At 54.4% G+C, this 21,417-nt stretch overlaps 9 protein-coding genes across 9 annotated transcripts; 4 read left to right on the top strand and 5 right to left on the bottom strand.

The window, feature by feature from the left end:
• Nucleotides 1-1,539: 1,539 nt before the first annotated feature.
• On the bottom strand, nucleotides 1,540-3,993 carry J4E90_006153 (uncharacterized protein; the record flags this gene model as incomplete). The annotated part of the gene is made up of 2 exons (XM_051435702.1): nucleotides 1,540-3,261; nucleotides 3,313-3,993. The coding sequence occupies 2 exons, from the start codon at nucleotides 3,991-3,993 to the stop codon at nucleotides 1,540-1,542; spliced, it is 2,403 nt and encodes an 800-aa protein (XP_051290560.1).
• Nucleotides 3,994-4,872: 879 nt separating this feature from the next.
• On the bottom strand, nucleotides 4,873-7,542 carry J4E90_006152 (uncharacterized protein; the record flags this gene model as incomplete). The annotated part of the gene is made up of 1 exon (XM_051435701.1): nucleotides 4,873-7,542. The coding sequence occupies one exon, from the start codon at nucleotides 7,540-7,542 to the stop codon at nucleotides 4,873-4,875; it is 2,670 nt and encodes an 889-aa protein (XP_051290559.1).
• Nucleotides 7,543-8,262: 720 nt separating this feature from the next.
• J4E90_006151 (uncharacterized protein) lies at nucleotides 8,263-9,583 on the top strand (the record flags this gene model as incomplete). The annotated part of the gene is made up of 2 exons (XM_051435700.1): nucleotides 8,263-9,052; nucleotides 9,102-9,583. The coding sequence occupies 2 exons, from the start codon at nucleotides 8,263-8,265 to the stop codon at nucleotides 9,581-9,583; spliced, it is 1,272 nt and encodes a 423-aa protein (XP_051290558.1).
• A 512-nt stretch (nucleotides 9,584-10,095) lies between these two features.
• On the top strand, nucleotides 10,096-11,780 carry J4E90_006150 (uncharacterized protein; the record flags this gene model as incomplete). Its single annotated transcript, XM_051435699.1, has 4 exons — nucleotides 10,096-10,276; nucleotides 10,331-10,434; nucleotides 10,483-10,554; nucleotides 10,602-11,780. The coding sequence occupies 4 exons, from the start codon at nucleotides 10,096-10,098 to the stop codon at nucleotides 11,778-11,780; spliced, it is 1,536 nt and encodes a 511-aa protein (XP_051290557.1).
• Nucleotides 11,781-12,099: 319 nt separating this feature from the next.
• On the bottom strand, nucleotides 12,100-12,614 carry J4E90_006149 (uncharacterized protein; the record flags this gene model as incomplete). Its single annotated transcript, XM_051435698.1, has 3 exons — nucleotides 12,100-12,262; nucleotides 12,353-12,519; nucleotides 12,585-12,614. The coding sequence occupies 3 exons, from the start codon at nucleotides 12,612-12,614 to the stop codon at nucleotides 12,100-12,102; spliced, it is 360 nt and encodes a 119-aa protein (XP_051290556.1).
• A 468-nt stretch (nucleotides 12,615-13,082) lies between these two features.
• On the top strand, nucleotides 13,083-14,203 carry J4E90_006148 (uncharacterized protein; the record flags this gene model as incomplete). The annotated part of the gene is made up of 4 exons (XM_051435697.1): nucleotides 13,083-13,181; nucleotides 13,233-13,419; nucleotides 13,472-13,976; nucleotides 14,023-14,203. 4 exons carry the CDS (start codon nucleotides 13,083-13,085, stop codon nucleotides 14,201-14,203), a joined length of 972 nt encoding a protein of 323 aa, XP_051290555.1.
• A 503-nt stretch (nucleotides 14,204-14,706) lies between these two features.
• Nucleotides 14,707-16,261, top strand: TUB1_1 (beta-tubulin; the record flags this gene model as incomplete). Its single annotated transcript, XM_051435696.1, has 4 exons — nucleotides 14,707-14,718; nucleotides 14,822-14,845; nucleotides 14,898-15,020; nucleotides 15,077-16,261. The coding sequence occupies 4 exons, from the start codon at nucleotides 14,707-14,709 to the stop codon at nucleotides 16,259-16,261; spliced, it is 1,344 nt and encodes a 447-aa protein (XP_051290554.1).
• Nucleotides 16,262-16,486: 225 nt separating this feature from the next.
• J4E90_006146 (uncharacterized protein) lies at nucleotides 16,487-19,035 on the bottom strand (the record flags this gene model as incomplete). Its single annotated transcript, XM_051435695.1, has 3 exons — nucleotides 16,487-17,197; nucleotides 17,256-18,760; nucleotides 19,005-19,035. 3 exons carry the CDS (start codon nucleotides 19,033-19,035, stop codon nucleotides 16,487-16,489), a joined length of 2,247 nt encoding a protein of 748 aa, XP_051290553.1.
• Nucleotides 19,036-20,019: 984 nt separating this feature from the next.
• On the bottom strand, nucleotides 20,020-20,788 carry J4E90_006145 (uncharacterized protein; the record flags this gene model as incomplete). The annotated part of the gene is made up of 1 exon (XM_051435694.1): nucleotides 20,020-20,788. A coding segment is annotated over one exon (769 nt), but the record flags the coding sequence as incomplete, so codon positions are not given.
• Nucleotides 20,789-21,417: the final 629 nt, after the last annotated feature.

The following is a 21,417-nucleotide window of genomic DNA, read 5'->3' as shown; positions in this document are numbered from 1 at the left end:
AGGGCAGGACTGCGGCCCTCAACAGGTGACGATGGTGATGCAATCCGTCGCAGATTATACGGGCCAAATATTAGAACTCCAAGACGCGGCGATCGGCACAGGTCGAATAAGACAGTCGCAGTCGCAGCAGGTACAGAGTGCACGGAGTATGCAGGAGACGGGCGCCGTGCAGATTCAGATTCAGTGAGCGTCAGAGGCGAAAGCAGGGGAGCAGGCGTCGCGAGTGGTCACAAGGACTGTGTGGTGTGTATGGATGTGTTTCCGCAACGCCAATCGTTATCGGGGTCGAATAGGCTTTAGTCGTTGCGCGCACCAAGCCGGTTGGAGCTTGCGGTTCGTTTCATCCACCTTCGTCACACACGCGCCCGGACCAGCCGCAGGCGAGATGTCGAAAAATGAGGGGTGTGAGTCGAGGGGTATTCGGCCGGAGCTGTGGGCGGCGGCGGGTGCTGAGCAGAGGGTTGGCCCAGCTATCGTGAGATGTGTCGATGCGATCAGACGCAGGGAAACGTCGATGCGCGATGCGGGCGGCAGGCTGGAGTTATTCCGCTGGGCAAAATTTTAGGGTTAGAGCCGGGGCGCATTGCATGAGCCTGTCGTGGGATAATTCAATGTTGTGCTTCAGTTCAGCGCATGGCCCTCCGGAACCATCCCTCTCTGTCTAGCACGCCCCCAGCCACGCCGCGGTGGGCCAATTGCGGAGGCTCTAGTGGGTATCCGTGCTGTTGGCAGCTTCAGTTGCAGTGGTTACCACGGCCGACATCTACACCGCCAGTCCAGCGTTGCCGTGCGCGATCCAATCGTAGCGCGCTGTCGGCACACATCGCGCTCCATCGCTGAGCGCGGCAAACCTGCACGCGTCGCAGACGTGCATTAGGCCTGCCGTCGCTCCTCGTTGTCCACGATGGTACATGAACAACGCACAGCAGTCTGTATTTTGCATGCATGCAATGGCTTCGTGACGGTGTTTGGTGGGGCGCTCTCCCCAAACTTGGAGGCAATCCTCCCATGGATCTAGGTTCGTGACAGCCTCGGGAGGGGTAAATCTCGCGCCGACTCCACCCCGTCGTTCCACCGTCTTCTGACGGCTTTCTAGACACGGGCGCTGGCATGACTTTGACACTCGGTCAGGCCCAACGTGCTGGGTTGGTAGATCGTAGATTGGTTCTCGCAGCCCTACGTACATGGATGACGGGCATGTTAGATTCTAGAGCTAAGAAGTACTTGCAAACGCGTGAACAAAAAACGTGTCCACATACACCGGAGTCCTGTGACCCCGCCGCTGCCTCCCGGGTATCAATACACATAAGAGAAATTATCTATAGTTCCAAAGTCGTGACCTCCTACAAAAAACACACCGCAAATCTGCCAAAGCAAAGGAAATGGTGAAGTCGAAAAGAAAGTGGGGGATGTCCCAAATTACACATGATAGGGAGTAAGCTCGTAAAAGGTGGAAACGAGTGACGCTAAACCGCTACAGTCGAGTTAGACATTACCGTAAGTCTGAGAAAGGAAAGTTCGAGGGCTAACTGCGGAGCATTAGAAGGATTGGTCGTCTGCACCATCCTCGCCCTCGCCATTAAGTATTTTGCGGGCTTCGTCAAGTCTTCGTCGCCATGCCTTGCGTTCGTAGGCATCGCCGTAGGTGTGCTGTAGGTTGGAGCACACGTTCTGGATACTCGCAGCCAGGCCGTAGATGAGCTGCGTCTCTTCTTCGCTTAGTGCCACCCGTGGCTCGTCTCTGGAGCCTTCAGTGAGGATGGAGTATATCCTCGAGGTTTGGAGTCCGCTGGCGAGCTCTCCAGGCGAAGACGAGCCACGTGATAGTGACCTCTGCGATGGAGACGAGCCATTAGCGCGTCGCATGTTGATTGCTGAATCAGAACGCAGAGAGAGGAGGCCGTTCTGTGTCCCTGGGCGCGAGACAGATCGGTTCTGGTTGGACAGTATCTGCTGAGAGAACTGATCCATCTGCTCATTCTCTTCTTCTTCATCGTCGTTTTGTTCTTCAGCTGCAGTCGCGAACGTGGCTACAGTGGAGACCGAGTCAACGCTGGGATTCCGCTGGTGGAATGACGCTCTCTTCTCGCCAATGCCGAGTTCATCCGTTGTCTGGACAGCTGTCACGGGCCGCGTAGTTGCGGCAGAGGAGCCCGAACTAGTACTCGATCGGCGATCTTCCACGCTGTAGGTGCCCATTGCACTGTGCAAGAAGAAGGTCTCGTAGTCGAACGCATCTACGCGGTCCTCGTGGCGCTCAGTGGTAGGCATCTCGTAGACAGCGTCCTCGTATACACTCTCCGGATCAGGTACTTCATCTCCATTGACCGAAACGAAGTCTGACTCCTCAGTCTCGTCCGCATCTTCGTCTTCGTACGCTTCCGGGTCGGTTGATTCAGCCTCAGCCTGGTCGTATGGTTGGACAGAGTACGGGTGTCCATTAGTCCCATTTAGTTTGCTGAAGTGCGTCACTAGCTTCTCACCGTGCTTCTGGGAGTTGGTGGTCGTGGCGGTCAAGGGTCGCTCCTGTTCTTCGTATGGGTCCGTCGTAATGCCCAAGCCAGCGTTTGTCGGTGTGCTTCTTGGATGCCATGTATCAGAAGACGTAAAGGGGCTCGGTGCGCGTAGGCTCTGTATGCTTCTGCGTCGGAGGTGGTCTTCTTGCGCCTTGAGCTTCAGACTAGAGATTCTACCCTTGAGATCGTTCATCTGGTCGCGGAGACCACTGGCTGCAGATGTGGAGCGATGCACCCTCTGTCCGTCCTCATCCTCTGGCAAAGTCTCTAGTGCAGTTGGGGATCGTGAGCTCCTCGAGGCGGATCTTGCAGCATACTCGCGTTCGCTGCTGTTCCAGGTTGAGCGAGGGTTGCGGAGATGTTCCACGCTTCGAGACTCCTTGATGGGGAAACGCCCCTGGCCGTAGCTCTCAGGCGACCACGGGCCGCTGGTATGGCCGAATGCACTCGATGCGCGCTTGTTGGATGTAGTCCGGGTCAGGTACGAGTAGGAAGGCGTGAAAGGGAGTGGCACCGATGTCTCGCTCAGACCGCGTGCATGGCTGGGGCTACCGTTCGGGGTGAGGAGAGATTGTCGATAAGAGTTGATGCGCGGAGGAATCGGGCCCATGCCAGCATACAGTCGTCGGTCTCGGTCGCGACTGGCCGCTATATGCGAGGTCAAGTCGGAAGATGTGTTTCTTGAGTGGAACGTGGGTGAGACGACCAGTGACTCTCGCGCACCACGGAGGTTTCCTTCCATGACCTGTTCCCGTTAGCAATCGTTCGATGTGTGGCAGCATCCAGAAGCGCATACGTTCAGCCGCTTCTTCGCATTGGCCAGGATTATCTCTGCCCTCCTACTCAATGCAGCCGACGAGTACGGGTCGTCTTCGTCGTCACTGCCACTGGTGCGATCCTCGTGCCACCGCTCGCTGCCCATGCCGTTGCCGGCGTCGCTGTCCCGGGTGTGGTGGTTGCGCTTTTCCTGCTCTTCGAGATCCACGCCGCTGTCCTCAAAGTTGTCGTGGCTGTCAAACCCCGGCCAGTGCTCGAAGTCTTCGCTGAACACCGAGCTGGAAGTAGGGCTGATCTTGTGCTGATCTTGCCCGTGCCACGTGCTGGGTGAATGGCGGCTCAGGGCATTCTGGATGGTGGGCGACGAAGCGAGGGCATCGTCACGGGCAGGCACACTCTTAGTAGGCGCGTCTGAGTCGGGCATGTTGCGCAGCGTGGAGCGCGAGGACTGTGCTGATAGGGACGGGGATTTCGTCTGTTGCGAGGCGCGGCGCCGGCCCTGCGGTGCGGAACTTAATCTGACTCGGCTGGAGTTTGCGTGCCTATAGAGGTCGGACGGCGAGGGCGGGCGCTCAGCAACGGGCGGAGAGGCAGCGCGCTCAAAGTCGGCCTCGAACGAGGGGAGGATCATGCCCGCATCGCTGAGGGTTGGCGAGCGCTGTCCATGGGGCGCAGGACGGGAAGCCGCAGCGACAGCCATGGCTACTGCAGTTGTCCAAATGGGTCGGCTACCTTAGCTTGGCTGCAGTACTCAGCATGTTCGGGGTCCGAGGTTTGGCGACGCGAGCTTCCTGTGTGATCCAAGTCGGGCAGTGTAAGGGCAGGGAAATCAGGACTCGAGAAGTGAGAGACACCAGGCGCGTCTCTCTGATTTTCATAATTTCAGCGTGATTAGGCCTTTGGACACACGGCTGCATGGACCAGCCGGCAACTGGAGGCGTCTTTAGGGGCATAGGCTAAGGGCCGACTGTTGGTGATCCCCGGCAAATTACCACCGCGGCCACGGGTGCGCTGTGCTGTGAGTGGCCGTCTCTCCTATCCGGCGTGGGCCCAAGTCGTCTACTGCAAGGGACGCCGGCTCTAATATACGCTATAGCGACGATCCCTGGTTCCTCACGGCGCGGGTACCTGTCGCCTCACACGATCACACTATGGCATCGCGTCGCGGGCACATGCAATTCCCCGAAAGAAACACTGTGGAACGCTTCACGGACACGATACACAGACACGCGAAAGAATTCCTCTTTCGTTCCATGGTCGCCCAGACCAGCCATCGTCACCGCAGGCGTGCGCTGACCACGGGCTTGTCCTCTTCAAGTAAGCATAGTCTGCACTCTATGGGGACACGGCGGCCTGAGCTTGGAACGTGTGCGAGAGCATATATTTGAGCTTACTGCGCTGTGCTGGCCTCTTAGTAATTACCCAGGGGAATCATGAACCGTGTAACTACACCATCGTCTCGTACGCCCACGCAAATTCCAGAATGCTGTACACGCCGCCCAATGCTCCGATGCATGCCAATCAATCGTGTGCTCGCTAATTCAGTGCCATCAATATGCAACAATCTCACGTAAGTATATCAAAATCCATCATCATCGTCGTTCCATCCCAAGGCATCGTATATCGATGGCTCAGCATCATGCTTGTTTACGAATGCGAGCGCGATCGGTGCAACCTTATTCGCTGTTGCAGACGCGGGCTTGGTAGGTGTGGCAGCAATCGCAGCAGGTGCGAATTGGGCGTCATTAGGAGGCGGACTACCTGTAGGTTTGACAGGAGTTTCGAACACGTGTGATTGTGCAGAACCCCTGCCGTCAGAAGAAGACGCCGCCGCCTTCAATGGGGTTGCAAAGATCTTCCTCCTAACCGAGTCTGTAGAGAATGGTAGGCTGTTTGGCGCCTTGGACGGTGTCTCGGCAATACCGGACTGCGCTAGACTTCGAGCCGTCGAGTGGCGGTGGCCCGTTACCGGCACCATTGTAGCTGCTGGGCGGACTCCAGAGGACGGCACGCAGAACTCGCTGGAGGGGGGCGCTTCCGCTCCGGGAGGTCTAACGAACGGATCGTAGTGATGGTGGGTTGGCGTCTGCTCAACCAAATTCTTCGTCCTCCGCCCAGCCCGGGGTGTCGCTGACACCTGAACGTCCCTGATGGTCTTCCTCACAGTGACTGTTGGCTTTCTCGACTGTTTGGGCAAACCCAGACCACGTTGCTCGATGTCGGCAATGTAGCCACCAGCAGCTAGTCCACGGTTGGGCTTCTTCAAAGCTAAAATAGCCTCTTGAAGATCTTCCTCCACACGTTGCTTGTGCTTTATCTTAGCTGATGCAGCAGCCGAAGGCTCCGCTAGATCAATTTGACGGCCCTGCAGATGTCGGATCTGGGACATCGATTGCCGAGCGCTCTTAGATGGACTGCGTCGGAAAGGTATGGCTGAGAGAGGTACCTCGCTGCCTTCTCGTTTGATGCCATCTAACAGCGCGGAATCAGTGGCAGATCGGCTCAGGGACGGTGTTATTCGCTCAGTAGTCCGTCCCGTGTTGTCGGTAGCGACCCGGGCCAGCGATCGCCGTGACTTCTTTGCCTCGGGTTCCTTCGAACTGCCGGATTTGCGTGAGGTGAGTGGTGGCCTGGCAGCTTTGCGTTTTGTTGGTAAGCTATGTGTGGGCCCACCCAGCTTCTTATTCACCATAAGCGCCTGCTCTGGTAATCGGTTGATGTAGAAGGGGATAATGACTTCGACGCAGAAGCTGTGCAGGCGATCGTTCGAATTGTTTCGTCCAGATCCATCGGGTCCGTCGTGTTGTCGTGACGGCTTGTCATCAAAATCTAGTATACCTAGTTCTTCCGTAGCGTGCCAGATGCAAAGCTTGTCCAGCAGCAAATCGAGTTGTAGGTTGATGTCATCAAGTTTGTTCTTGCGCTTCTTCGGGATCGGCTGCTCAGTCTGGGCTTGACTTCCGTCTGCGGTAGCTTGTTGCTCTGGTGGTTTCTGTGTGGAGAGTGTCTCTAGTGCAACAATTTCGAGCATGAGAATCAATTGCGCAAGCGTCTCGCGAACCCGCAAATCTCCAATGCGCCTCTTGATACGCTGGTCTAGAGTCTCTGGAGCCGTACTGTCGCCACTTGGCAATTCCGACTGCCACCACTTCCTGACGAATGCCTCCTCCTGTGGGTATACACCCTCCCGACTGAGTTTCATCTTTTTCTTCGACTTCTTCGGCTTGCTGACACTTGGGCCGTGCTCATCATCCGAGTAGCTCCCGGGCGGCATCTCCTTGATCAAGGATGGTAGTTTTTCGTGATATTTCTTCTCGCTGGCCTTTGGACTCAGCAGCATAGTTCTCAAGAATGTGACAAGTTCATGGGTAGGCGGTGCTCCTTCTTCAGCTGAAGTAAATGTGTTCCGGATTCGAGTGATTGGGCCCTTCGCTAGGTATGCCAGTGAGGTTTTGGACATGTAAATTGCATCCAAATATTGTTGGACGAGCAAGGCAAGTTGCTCTTGTGGCGATGGCGCGTCGGGCATAGGTTCTAGAGGGAATTCCGTGGAAGTCGTATCCAGGTATTCGCTGCTCGGGGCTTCTAAAGCCAGGTCCGGTTGGTGTGCATGCTCTTTCTTTATCTCTGGTTGTAACTTCGGTCGCATCATCGTCATTCGCGCTCGTCTGGGTGGTGGGTCCACAGTGTGTGTCTCCACAGCGGCCTGTTGCCACCATTCTCCTTGTACGGCCGCATTCGTCTCTGATCCTGGGCGTGTTTGCAGCCTCTGGAGATTTCTGGGGTCCCACAAGTCTGTGACATCCTTCTCTTTGAGCCAGCCCGCAAGCTTGCAGATACTATAGACGCGTGGCTTCACTCGCTCTATGGCGTATAGTAGATTCTTTGCCTCGAAACGTGCGACGAGTATCTTGGGGCCTGCATGGTCTTGACTATCACATTCTCCAACCTCCAGTATATCGATGTGTGCCGCGAAGAGGCTGTTCGGGGCGAAGTTCTCGTCGGCGGAGATGTCGAGGAAGGTCAGAGGCAGCTGGGAACGTCCAATTACTCGTACGGGTCTGAAGGTGGTGGGCTTATTTTTGTACGGTGAGCCAGAGTGCTCTCTGATCGTGAACGGCTTGGTGAAAGCTCCGAGACCGCAGAGAGAGTCTCTCGTCTGCTTCGAGGGCAACTGGGCCTTGGATTCGTCGCGTTTGGCGGCTAGTCGTAACAACTGCGTGGGCGTCTCAGAGGCTGAATGTAGCATTGTCTTCGTTTGCAATGCGTAGGTGGACATCGGAACTACGCATGGCTATCCGTGTCGTTTGTTGTGAGTGCTGGCGGTGCCTTCCTTAGCAGACGCGTTTCGGCAGTCGCGAATCACGAAGGGTCGTGCGCCCTCTCCTTCCGCGCCAAAACGTCATTCCCGCACCATCATCTCGATCGATCAGCCCGCGACTAGTTTTAGGACGATCCGGATGTCATTTCATCACCAAGTGTTGTTTTAACTTTCCGATGTTCTGCTGCTGGGCTTGAGGACTAATTGCCTGCATCGAAATTGACGGGAACCCGATGGCACGCGTTCACAACCGCGTGCAATGCTTACACGTGTACATGCCTATCAGCATTAATAAATGTATTGCGACATGCAGCCTACATTTACCCCCGGGAAATCAGGTACCCCTCTTTATCCTCATGGATTACCTGGACTTTACCATGTCTCCATGTGGCTGGTAACCAATAGATACGTAGCTCACGCGGAGGTCATAGTTTCCCTCGGGCCCCTCAACAGACGGACGCGGGCGGGAACCATGGGACCTCTGAACGTTATTTCAGTGAAGCTCCTCGACTTCTTTCATCTCTAGGCGTAAGACTTCACGTTTGACTGACCTAATTGTGAGAACAACAGCCCGCTGCAATTTCTCAACATAGCCTCAGAAACCCTGCAGCCTCCGAGACATCCCGAGGTCGTTGTTGTACCGTCCAGATGAGATTCATAGCACTGGCGTTGGGATTTGCTCCCATCTCACTGGCATCAGACTATTTTGAGGTATCATCAGGAGACTATCATCCCTTCGCTCCCGGATATACCATTGGTGCCTATCCCCAAGACTTCACACTCGTTGGCCCTCCTCTACAACCTATCCACGACTCTCAAAAGCCCTCCACCGGTCTGGCCGTCGATTCCGCGCACAATCTCTACCTGACATATCCTCGCAACTCAGACCAGACACCAAGCAACGTGGTTGTTTGCACATCGTACAACGACGAAGAACCATGGCCGAATGCAGCTATCCAGAATTGCACCGCCGGTCAGGATCCGGCAACCTGTTTCATCAACGTCCAGAACATTGTTCTCGACGACCGGGGAAGGCTGTGGGTGGTTGACAGCGGAATTCCAGCCCACGCCAGCCCAGACACCAATGCGCTATTTGGAGGTGCAAAGCTCATGAGCTTCAATGAGACGACGGCAGAGCATCTTCAGACCTATGTGATACCCCAGGATCTATTGTCGCATCGGATGAATATGAACGACATGCGTGTCAATACGACTTTGGGTGGACGAGAAGGATATGCTTTCATCACTGATGCTAGCAAGAACAGCTCGTTGCTAGCGGTGGATCTCGAGAACGGCAATGCGGTACGCAGACTGTTCAATACGAGTGTTGTTCGAGCAGACGAGAAGTACGTCGGTTCATATGGCGGCGAGCTCATCTACACCTGGAATGGCACACAAAAAGGTCATCTCACGACTGCCGCAGATGGCATCGCCTTGGGTACGTGAAATTCAGCTGATGTGTGCTCATGTTACTGACGGAATCATAGCATCCGGCAACTTCTACTGGGGCGTTCTAGCCTCCCGTCGCTTTTATTACATCTCTCAGGACATTCTAGTCGACCAAAGTTTGACAGACACTGAAGTCCTTGCCGCCGTACAGAATCCAGGCCAATGCGGTTCCGAGCAAGCTGGCTTTACTGCTGACGATCGCGGCCGAGTATACATCGCAGCGAGTGAACAGAACGCGATATACTACGCCGATACGCTGGAGTCTGAAACCAACATGACAGTCAACGGCAATGCGCCTGGAGGATCTGGTCTCGTTCCACCGAATGACTATGTAGTGAAGACGTTGGTGAGGAACGCGATGATTCAACATGCTGATTCTATGGCTATCTGGGATGGATGGCTGTACTTCAACACCAATCAATTGACACTAGGTCCTGGGTTCCAGTACAACAACACAGATAAGAGGAGAGGCCCTTTCCGTAGCTTCAGACTGTGGATCGGGAGGGGACCAGCGGTGTAGCATATGAACATGTATATGGATGGTCATTTCGAGGTCATTACAATTGTGACCGCAGCCATATGCCGAAGCACTCGTGTATTACATGGAAGTCAGATTAAGTATAGGTATTTCTGCATATGTACGCATCGTGACATGCAGATAATTACCTAGCTACTGCGTATCGGAGAAATCTTTTCGTCACAGGGTGGGAGTAGTGCCTCGTCAAAGGGGTACGAGAATAGAGATGTTAATTCACAACCACAAATATCTGATCTCATGCACCTGCAGAATACCAGTCATTCCAAACAGTGAGACTATGTGCCGTTGTACCCACGAGATTGTGCACACGGACCCCTGTTTCCTTAACCCGCGAAACGCTATACCCCAAACTCGCTAGTGGCTTACCCCAGCTTCCACTTGTGTCATCGGCTGCGGTAACTGTCGGCTTTGGTCGTTCACAATACCAAACCTCGGCGGCAGTACATGAAGATGTTTCTTTCACAGAAAGAATCTGCACAAAAATCACGCCCACCATGAAGTCATTCGCCAGCAGAGAAGCATCCCGCGTGTTTTCGCGCCCAAACCTCGCCCACCGCGCGTCAATTACTGCACCCAGGAATGCAAACATTCGCATACACGAGCAGAGAAGAGGGTTTCGGGGGACAAAGCGGCTATTGGTCGTCAAGCCTTACCTTTTGGCGGATATTGGAGAAGGTAAGTAGGCGAGTCAGAGATGCTGGTGGCTGCGGCTAATCATGCTGTGCCCAGGTATTACCGAATGCCAGGTTATCCAATGGTTCGTGAAGCCCGGCGCGCGCGTCGAGCAATTCGACCCTATCTGCGAAGTGCAGTCGGATAAAGCATCTGTCGAGGTACATGCCGTCTAGGATACAAGTAGGACGAGGACTAATTCCCGGCAGATCACCTCGAGATTCGATGGCATCATCAAGAAGTTGTACTACGAGGCGGATGATATGGCGAAGGTTGGAAAGGTAAGCTTGAAGTTCGGAACGTAATACCGACCATGAGCTGACTTCAGAAGCCTCTAGTAGACATCGACATTCAAAGCGACATCTCTCCTGCCGACGAAGCCCTGCTCAACGGAGGATCAGGCAAACAAGACGACGAGGTCCTACTCACCGGAGGCGGCGGCACCCAAGAACAAAAAGCACAAAGCTCTGTAGAGCCACAAGAACAGGGGATTGAACTTGGGAGGAATGACACAAAGGCTGCGGCTGAAGACGTGCCTGGCTCAGATCAAAGCACGAGTCTACCATCCGAACCATCCACAACACAAAGACAGCCAGGAAAGCATGCATCGCTCGCCACCCCAGCTGTACGACATATGGTCAAGGAGCACAAGCTCAAGATCGAGGATATAGAAGGCACAGGACGGGAGGGTCGCGTACTCAAGGACGATGTACAACGGCACGTCGAATCGATGAAGCAAACCACTACAACACCATCGGCAACCTCGACCCCGGCCCCTATGATCACACAACAAATGGAGGACCAAGTCAAGCAATTGACCCCAGTTCAGTCTGGCATGTTCAAGCAGATGACCAAATCTTTGTCCATCCCCCACTTCCTATACACCGACGCTGTAGACTTCAGCTCCCTCACTTCGCTCCGCAAAAAGTACAACACAGGCCGCGAAAAGCCAGAGCGGATAACGCCGCTGCCAATCATCATCAAGGCCGTATCGCTCACGCTCCAGCAATTCCCGCTACTCAACTCACATCTCGACACTACCACGAACCCAAACAAGCCACAAATCATACTAAAGGGAAGCCACAACATCGGCGTAGCAGTGGACTCGCCCGCGGGACTCCTCGTCCCCGTCATTAAGAACGTCCAAAACCACAGCATCGCCTCGCTAGCCCAAGAGATCCAACGCCTCAGCTCGCTGGCACGCGCTGGCAAACTCTCATCCGCTGATCTCACTGGCGCGACCTTCACAGTCAGCAACATTGGTAGCATAGGCGGCGGTGCTGTGGCACCTGTTATCGTTGGACCTCAAGTTGGTATTTTGGGTATCGGGAAAGCGAGAGTTGTACCGGCGTTTGGGGAGAATGACGAGCTGATCAAGAGGGAGGAGTGTGTGTTTAGCTGGAGTGCTGATCATAGGGTAGTGGATGGAGCGTATGTAGCGAGGGCGGCAGAGGAGGTGAGGAAGTGCTTGGAGGGTGTTGAGGCGATGCTCGTTAGGATGCGGTAGGGTGAGAGATAGAGGCATGATAAAAGCGAAATAGACACTTTACTTCATAGTCCCGCGACTATCGTCGATCATCTCGTGGTGTAACTGTTCGTCAACGATTCTAATGGTCTGTGTGTTATCAATATCGTATTGGATTTATGGCTGTATTACTACCAACTTCCTGCTATCATCTGTAGACTAGAAGCTGTTGTTCGCCAGTGCCTTTGCAGAACTCGGTGGCAAGAGCAAACATTTTGGTAGACTCTTTCTAGTCTTCCTAACCACTCATTCCGATTTTTTGAATCGATCTCATGACTATGACGGATTACCGACAGCACACTCAAGCCGCGCCTTTCAGCACCTGCTCAAGGCTGTTCTTGCTGTTCGTATACGTCTTCTCCAGATAATCCTCCTTCTTATCCAGATTCGTCATCTCTTTGTTCAAAGCCTCACTCTCCTCCTGGAGCCTCTTCTGCACATCTGGAATAGGCGTGCAGACGAACCTGTTCATAGCAATCAGTCTCTGCATTTCATCTCATCTCACTTCACCCCCCGCTGTCGCGAGGGGCAAATTATCGAGAGATGCAACTTACATCTTGCCCACACCCTCATACACCTTCGTCTCTGCAGGCAGCGATGAAACTTCCGAGGAGGTGAGTTGCAACATACGCCCCTCTCGCGTCCGGGCGGCTTTTTGTTGTTTGACAATGACGAGTTGTTGTTCGGCGAAGGCCTTCTTTTGGCTGATTTCTTGTAGGACCTGGGTGTTTCCGCGTTAGATCCCCGCTCTTTTCTCTATCCATCACATCGCAATGATTGACGCACCTTCTGCAAGGCCTCGTTTGACATGGACATGGTGGGCGGAGATTTGGTAATGTTGACGATTGGCTCGTAGGTCTCGTGAGAGCGCTGGCCTGGCTGCTGCTTCTCAAGCTTTCTCGGTTCGGCAGTTGCGAGAGACCCTGGGCGGACGTGATTGGCTAATTGGATTCACCACCGAAAACTGCACCGTGAGCTTGCAGCCTCGGGAGCCAAGCTTTCCGACGTGTGCGAGAGGTATACGTTGATGGTATGAATGCGTGCTGGGGGTGATTCCTTTTGCGCAGTAATCCTTACTGTTTGCCCACGTGTGGCGTGGTAGTCTGGCAGCCTATCGTTGGAGCATGGGCCTCTCGTGTCGCGGATTGTCGCTCTCCAGTCTTTCCTTCCGCAAAAGCCGGTGCTAGATACAAGCTTGATAGCGAGGTCAAACACCTGCAGTTTCTCTTTCCTCAACCTCTCACTTCTTTCTTTTTCTCTTTTCAGGATTCTTGTAGAGTGAAGATGGCTGCGTTCTTTTCCCGTCTACCGTCGATACCGTACCCGCCTGAACAAGATGGGTTCTTCTCCCCGGTCACCTCTACTCTCGATTGGTGTGAAGAGGTTAGTTGAGAGGGTCATTGCGTTGAAGATGCGCATGCTAACCGTTTGAAGAATTATGTAGTCACGCAGTACTCTGCGGAGATTATCAACACGCTCACGAATCTGCTGTTCATGTACCTCGCTGCAAAAGGCATACGCAATTGCTTGAAGAATGGACATGACACCGTCTTTCTCGTGGCGTTTATTGGCTATCTACTGGTTGGAACTGGGAGCTTTCTCTTTCACGCGACATTGAAATGTATGTTCGCTGCTGAATCAATCGTTCACACGCAGTATCTGATACGTGTCAGATCCTATGCAGTTGGTAGACGAGCTTTCGATGATCTACACAACTTGCTTGATGAACTTTGCGACGTTCTCTTATGGCAAGTCAAGGCTGTACTCTACGGTTCTTGCAATTGGGCTTGTGTCTCTTGCCGCCTTCATTACGCTCTACTACCACTTCCTCCAGGACCCCACCTTCCATCAGAACGCCTATGCGATTCTCACAGCGATTGTCCTGTTCCGCGCCATGTATGTAATGGAGGTGAACATCCGCCCGCGCTTCAAGTCCAAGGAGAGGGAAGCAGCGAACCCGCGGCCGCACGGAGGTGTAAAGGCGGTACAAGAGAGAGAAGACGTGCGCGACCAGGAAATTCTCAGTAAGATGTGGCAGATGATTGGATTCGGCCTCAGCATCTTCCTGGGAGGCTTTGCTGTCTGGCACCTCGACAACGTGCATTGCTCGCAGTTGATCCAGTGGCGAAGGGAGATTGGTATGCCCTGGGGTTTCGTGCTCGAGGGTCACGGCTGGTGGTGAGTATCACATTCATCTTAGAAAGACGAAAGCTCACAATACCAGGCATCTCATGACGGGAACTGGAGCCTACTACTACATTGTATGGGGCGTATGGCTGCGACACTGCCTCAACTACAGACAGGACGAGTATGAGCTTTACTGGCCAAACTTCTGGACGATGCCGCAGGTTGTCAAGCGACAGGCAGGTGGTCATGCAAATGGCTCAACGAAGAAGGAGCTATAGGCGGTGACGACGTGGAGTCTTGGGCAGGATTAGGTTCGCGTGTCAGGGAGGATTTATGCATGTGCTTTGCAAGATCAGCGTTGTGCGGTATTCTGCGCTGCGAACGACGATACGGATAGGCGGATTTGATAGGGGATGGGATGGGAACAACAAGTCCGCAACCGCCTCCAGTAGCACGTCTATCACGACATGAAACCAGCCAGTAATACAAGATACTGCAAAGCGACGAAGCCATTCGACAGCAACGACTTGTGCCTTGCTAGTGCAGCTGTACATGTTCATGACTAGCCCCTTCAGCCGGCAGGCACCAGCTTTGGCGCGTTGTTAGTAAATAGCTTTAGCGCCGACGGCCCGTGCAGACGACCCACAGAGATCTTTAACGCACTCACCGCTTCTGCTCCTCCTGCTCTCCACACCAGCACCACCACCAGCGACCAGCCATAACCCAGCTCCTCGCATCTTCACCTCTCCAACTTCCATATTCCTCGCCCCCAACCGCCAACATGCGTGAGATTGTACGTATCGCCCGCACTGCCGCCTAGTCGTGGCGCGTCGCTGCCCCGCGCCGAGACTCAGGGACAACAAAGAACAACAGCTAACGGCGTTTCTCTGCAACAGGTTCACCTTCAGACCGGTCAATGCGTAAGTTTTGATATCGCTCCTCTGTGTACAGACGACAGCTAACACTGCCCAGGGTAACCAAATCGGTGCCGCCTTCTGGCAGACCATCTCCGGCGAGCATGGCCTCGACGGCTCCGGTGTCTACAACGGCACCTCGGACCTGCAGCTCGAGCGCATGAATGTCTACTTCAACGAAGTGCGTCCCTCGATTACGCTTTTGGCAGATAAAAGACCAATACTGATCTACAGCAGGCGTCCAACAACAAGTTCGTGCCCCGTGCCGTCCTCGTTGACCTCGAGCCCGGTACCATGGACGCCGTCCGCGCCGGCCCCTTCGGCCAGCTGTTCCGCCCCGACAACTTCGTCTTCGGCCAGTCTGGTGCTGGTAACAACTGGGCAAAGGGTCACTACACCGAGGGTGCCGAGCTCGTCGACCAGGTCCTCGACGTCGTGCGCCGCGAGGCCGAGGGCTGCGACTGCCTCCAGGGTTTCCAGATCACCCACTCCCTCGGAGGTGGTACTGGTGCCGGTATGGGTACGCTCCTCATCTCCAAGATCCGTGAGGAGTTCCCCGACCGCATGATGGCCACCTACTCCGTCGTGCCCTCCCCCAAGGTCTCCGACACCGTTGTCGAGCCCTACAACGCCACACTCTCCATCCACCAGCTGGTTGAGAACTCCGACGAGACCTTCTGCATTGACAACGAGGCTCTCTACGACATCTGCATGCGCACCCTCAAGCTGAACAACCCTTCATACGGCGACCTGAACCACCTCGTCTCCGCCGTCATGTCGGGTGTCACCACCTGCCTGCGTTTCCCCGGTCAGCTCAACTCCGACCTGAGGAAGTTGGCCGTCAACATGGTTCCCTTCCCCCGTCTCCACTTCTTCATGGTCGGATTCGCTCCCCTCACCAGCCGCGGCGCCCACTCCTTCCGCGCCGTCACCGTTCCCGAGCTCACCCAGCAGATGTTCGATCCCAAGAACATGATGGCTGCGTCCGACTTCCGCAACGGTCGCTACCTGACCTGCTCTGCCTACTTCCGTGGTAAGGTTTCCATGAAGGAGGTCGAGGACCAGATGCGCAACGTCCAGAACAAGAACTCCTCCTACTTCGTTGAGTGGATCCCCAACAACGTCCAGACCGCCCTCTGCTCCATCCCTCCCCGCGGCCTCAAGATGTCCTCCACCTTCGTCGGTAACTCGACCTCCATCCAGGAGCTGTTCAAGCGTGTCGGTGACCAGTTCACTGCCATGTTCAGGCGCAAGGCTTTCTTGCATTGGTACACTGGTGAGGGTATGGACGAGATGGAGTTCACTGAGGCTGAGTCCAACATGAACGACTTGGTCTCCGAGTACCAGCAATACCAGGAGGCTTCCGTCTCCGAGGGTGAGGACGAGTACGATGAGGAGGCTCCTCTCGAGGCTGAGGAGTAAGCTGGTCATGGCTGACGTCCCGCTGGGCTTGGTTGTTGGAATATTTCACGTGTGGACACGAGCGTTGTAATTCGATTCGTACTTTGAGCGACCTGGCTGTGATCCGACATGTTGCGAAAGTGACTAGACAGACATGGCAGGCGTCTCAGCTTCTTGTTAGCGAAAAGATGCTATAATCAAATATTGTCCACTAAATGGTGTATTGTGTGTACCAATTACGTCCTATTAATCTCCTTCGCCATGTTCTCGCAGGTGTTCTAGGTAACCTACGAGCCTCTTCTTGATAATCACACCCACCAGTTGTCCTGTGCCCTCTTTGGTCACCATAAGGTATCTCAACCCCAGCTTGGAGAACATCTCGACAGCATATTCCAGAGGTGCTTTCGCACAGATGCTCAATGGTGTCCGATCCACAAATGGCGTCAAATCCATCTCCAAGCTCATGGGACTCGCTGGCTCATCAATCTCCTGGCCTAACAACCTGACCTGGACATCCTCTTCCTGCGCCGACACAAGCACACCAGGAACGAGTTTCGTCAATCCAAATTCAAGCTCCGACTGCGAAATGTACCCTTGCAACACTTCAACGCCGCCACCATTCTTCTGTACTAGAACAAGACCCGCGTCCATGAGACCCCGTTCTCTCAACGCATCGAGCTTCTCCTTCAGCAGAGTCAGAGCTACTTTATTGCTTGTAGGTACATGAACGGTAATGTCAGCCATGGTGCGCTGAGGGGGGATGAGGACCTCGACGCAGGCTTTGTGGCGGCGGACGATGGAGAGAGCGGTGTCTGGGTCGAGGAAAGGGTGAGAGAGTAGGGATTGAGCGAGGTCGTAGACGCCTTCTGACGAGATTGCGTCGGCGACCCATTTCGCGGTTAGGATGGCGAGCATGGACGGGACGGTGTAGGAGAGCTGGCCTGTGAGTTCGAACATCTAGATGGATGTTAGTTGACAATGAATACTGAAAGAAAGTGGAGATGAAGAGACTTACTATAACAGCGAGGGAAATAGTCATCCGGGATACACCCGCCAGAAACGCAGCAGCACCCACCATGGCGAAGATACCCGGACTGATCGAGCCAATAGCCTGACCAACCAGCCTCCCAAAGAAAGCACCGGCATCCAGCGCTGGAATAATAACGCCAGACGGGACCTTGATCCCAAACGTAATAGTAGTAAGAACAAGTTTCGCCAACGTCCCATACGTCAACCAACCCACATACTCCCAATTCGCCGTCCCCCTTTCCCTAGCAACCCTCTCATTCCGGCAAACCCAAGACAAACTCGACTTATCCTCCCCACAATCCACCAACAAATTCTTAATAATCACATCCCCCGGTTGCCTTGTCAACGGATTAGGATACTGAATCAGCGCCGTCGCAAGCACCACCAACGCAACCTCCAACACAGGCCATCTCTTAATAACGCCAAAAGCCCTGAACCACTTCGACCACAGGAAATTGAACTTGCAAAACAGGCCGCCGAAGATACCGCCCGCTACGCCCAAGAGGACGAAAACGAAGTAATGGATGGCGTTGTACTCATCCCCAAACCGCGATTCAAAAAGCACCAATTTGCCCGTACCGGTTGGATTGAGTTCCTTCAACACCATCGCTGCAGTAAGACTACACAGAAACGCCCTCCACAGCACTTTCCGCGGGAAATACGTGCTAATCTCCTCGTAGCTGAACAGCACGCCTCCGATCGGCGCACCGAACGCTACTGACAGTCCCGCTGAGCATGCCGCGCTGAGCAGCTCTCGCATCTTGCGGCCATTGGATGCGTATTTTGGGATTAGACGCCCGACGAGGTGGCCGATGCAGGTGGAGATGTGGACAAAGGGGCCTTCTTTTCCCAGACAGAGGGACGAGGATACGGCGAAGATTGCGCCGAGGGATTTTACGATCAGCACGGGGAGGGAGAGGAAGGAGGGGATGGAGAAACCGGAGAGGATGGTTTTTATTTCGGGGATGCCGGAGCCGGAGGCTAGGTACATTGTTTTGCCTTGGACGGTTGGTGTGGGGGGTGGGTTGGCGGAGGGAGAGGTGGAAGACGTAGGATGGCCGTTGCTTGCGTTCTTCGTTGGCTGAGAGGATGAGGTAGATGGGAGGGTAGACCGAGTCAACATGGTTAGGCTCGAACTGATGATCCCGAATGCCATCGCCATGCCCACGTAGATTGCAAAACTGCTCTTGTAGTCTTTGCTCCAGACTTTCCAGTCTGCACATTCTTCCCCTTTCTCTTTCGTCAAAAACGGCGACGGGCTCTTCTCAGCAGCAACACAGCAACTTTCTCTGTTCCGCAAGAAATGGCCAGAGCAATACCCGGTTTTCCAGTCCGAGACAGTCACGACAGCAATGTCAACGAGGAAGGCGATACATGCTGTCAATGCGCCGATGACTACTACGGCGAGCCAGCCAGAACTGGCGTCGAGGAGTGTGAGCAGTTTGTAGCGCAGACCAGGATGGGAGTAGAGGGCGCGGTAGCGGTACGAGTCTTTTACCTGGGTTTGCGAATTAGTATACCCATGCACGTGTGGGTTTCTTAACGAGATGTGTTAGTACCAAATCGTGTAGCCAGTCGATGGTAGTGTAATCATTATACGGTAATCGTTCTCCGACTGGACTTTCTGCTAATTGCTGTTCTTCTTTCGTTACCGTGGATGCGATGATTGAGGATGCTTCTTCGTCTTGTTCATGTTGGAGATGGGATAGTCGAGCTTGTTGGAGGAGAGGGGTACGTTCGTGTCCGTTTTCTTCATCAGAAGCCATGGCTGTGTATTTGAATGATGTATCAAGGAGAGTAAATAGAAGACAGCATGATGCAGATAACTGAGGTACATATCGAAAGCTCCCAGGTGGCTTGTCTAATGACGCAGACAAGCATACCCCGAACGCACGCTTATCTGCCGCGGAAATAGATCTACTCGCAAAGCCTGGGGTAAACGTTGTGGGATGGGATGATTGCTGGGCTTGGCTGGGGGTAGTAGAGATAAGGAAAGCACGCTAGATGATTGGTGCGCAATGTCACTTCCTGTGCAACTACACCAACTCTCAATACTCGCGATTGCATTAGAATAAACCACAATCGCAGAAGAAGCATTGCAGTACTCTGAGAAACTACATGGACATGTCTCTGTTACAGGAATCTTACCATTTCCAACCTTGAACCCACCGCCTTGAACCAGAACACCAGGTGAGGTCCAATATCCAGACTGAACATACACGGTATCATGGAGGCCCAAATCATGACTGACAAAGGAAATCGATGCGGCTCTGAGTAGAGAGGTGATGGAGAAGCAGGCGCTACAAGCGATTGCCGCTAGACGTATTATGCGGATGCCGCAGCGTTCTTCTGAGCAGCGTAGGCGTCTGTGTATTTCTATGGATATGTTAGAGCCTGTATCAATGTCGTGTTTGTTATGCATACCTTCTTCTCAGCAGCGCCCAAAGACTTCCACTCTTGGGAGATGAGTTTCATAGCCTCGAGAGGGGAAATGTTCTTGAAGTCTCCGGAGGCAAACCTTTCTTTGACAAAGGCGGCATAGGCGGGTATCACTTTGTTCACATGACGCTCATCGAGGAGCTTGGCAGTATGAGCAGGAGCCTTCTTCTTTTCACTCGCATAGATCCTCCGTAACTGGGCACGTGCGTTGTTGGCAATGCGGATCTGGTCGGGAGTGTAGGCCTTGAGCCATGCGTCGTACTCGGCTCTTCTAGCGACAGTCCTCTCGCTTGCGAGGTGGTTGTAGTGCTTCAGACAGTTAGTATAGTGTGATGCACTGTGAGGCGGACAGGGCTTACCTCAAGCTCAGCGGGGGTCAACTTCTGGAACTCGGCCGTAGCAGCCGGAAGTTGCCCAGTCTTTTGGCCCGGAACACCAGCCAGCTTTTCAGCTAAGAAGACATGAAGAGCAGACAATGACCTGCGGCTTACGGGCTCCTTGAGTGCCTTGGCGCGTAGCTCTCGGAGCTTGACCTTTTGTTGTTCTTCGGGCGTCAAGACCTTCTTGACGCGCTTCTTGGGCGCGGGCTTCTTCGCGGCAGGCTTCTTTGCCTTCTTCTTGGGCGCCGCCTTCTTTGCTGCGGGCTTCTTCTTGGGAGCCGCCTTCTTTGCTGTTGTGGTCGTCTTCTTGGGCGCAGGCTTCTTAGCGGCGGCTGTCTTGACCGCCTTCTTCACTGTCGCCGTGGGCTTGGTGGCGCGCGTAGTTGTAGCATACGACCGACGGTTCTGGAGGGCAGAGGCAAAGGCGCGTGAGAGGGCGCGCGCATGCGGGAGTTGGGCGGCATTGCGGGCGAGGAGGGTGCGGGCGAGGGTGCGGGCGAGCTGCGGCATGTCGTGTGGGGAGGCCCTGGGAGCGTCGGCTGCCAAGCGGCAGAGTGCGCCGGCCAGCATCCCGAGAATTCGGGGGCGTGTCGTCGGGGCGCGTGGTGGTGGGATTGACGAGCGGCGGCGCAGCTCTGGGCGGGCAATTGACGGGGTGTTTAGGCGTTGGACCGTCGGCGGTGTAACGAGAGGTTGGGAGCTAGAGAGACTAGCAGGAACGTCATCTAAGGAGGGCGTAGTCAGGCACGCTCTGCATCGCATCCTCTACCCCACCATCGCGAAGTCACTGTGCCATCACCGTCGCCAATGTCAATGCGCCAGGGGCCACATATCTTTTTTCATGCTACGACCGGGTCTCATGTATATACAGTCTATTGCGCAAACATGCACGCTCAACACATCGCATTTATATCAACTACTTGCTTATATCACCTTGTAACTGTTGTCATGTTAGCGAATCATCTGCAGAGTGACGGGGAAGCTCATACCTCCACGGGTGGTCCTCGTCGCCGTACTGGATGGCCTCCATCCAGTCCTTCATCTGCTGTGCAATTGGGCCGGCTTCGACGTGGTCTTCCAGTCCGCAGTCGACAAGCTGTCCCTTCCAGCTGATCTTGCGTACCGGGGCGACAATGGCAGCAGTGCCTGCACCGAAGATCTCCATCATGCGTCCCTCGTTGGCGGCGTCGGCCACCTCCTTCATGGTGAACTTGCGCTCCGATACGGTCCAGCCCTTGGGCACCAGACGTTCCCGCGCAAGCTCGAGGATTGAGTCTCGCGTTACTCCCTCAAGAATAGTTCCGTCGAGAGGCGCAGTGAGCAATTCTG

The sequence above is a fragment of the Alternaria incomplexa genome (genome assembly GCF_024043165.1).
Source record: "Alternaria incomplexa strain BMP 0042 chromosome Unknown scaffold_8, whole genome shotgun sequence".
Classification (NCBI taxonomy): Eukaryota; Fungi; Ascomycota; class Dothideomycetes; order Pleosporales; family Pleosporaceae; genus Alternaria; species Alternaria incomplexa.
This window is presented reverse-complemented; position numbering and strand designations above follow the sequence as displayed.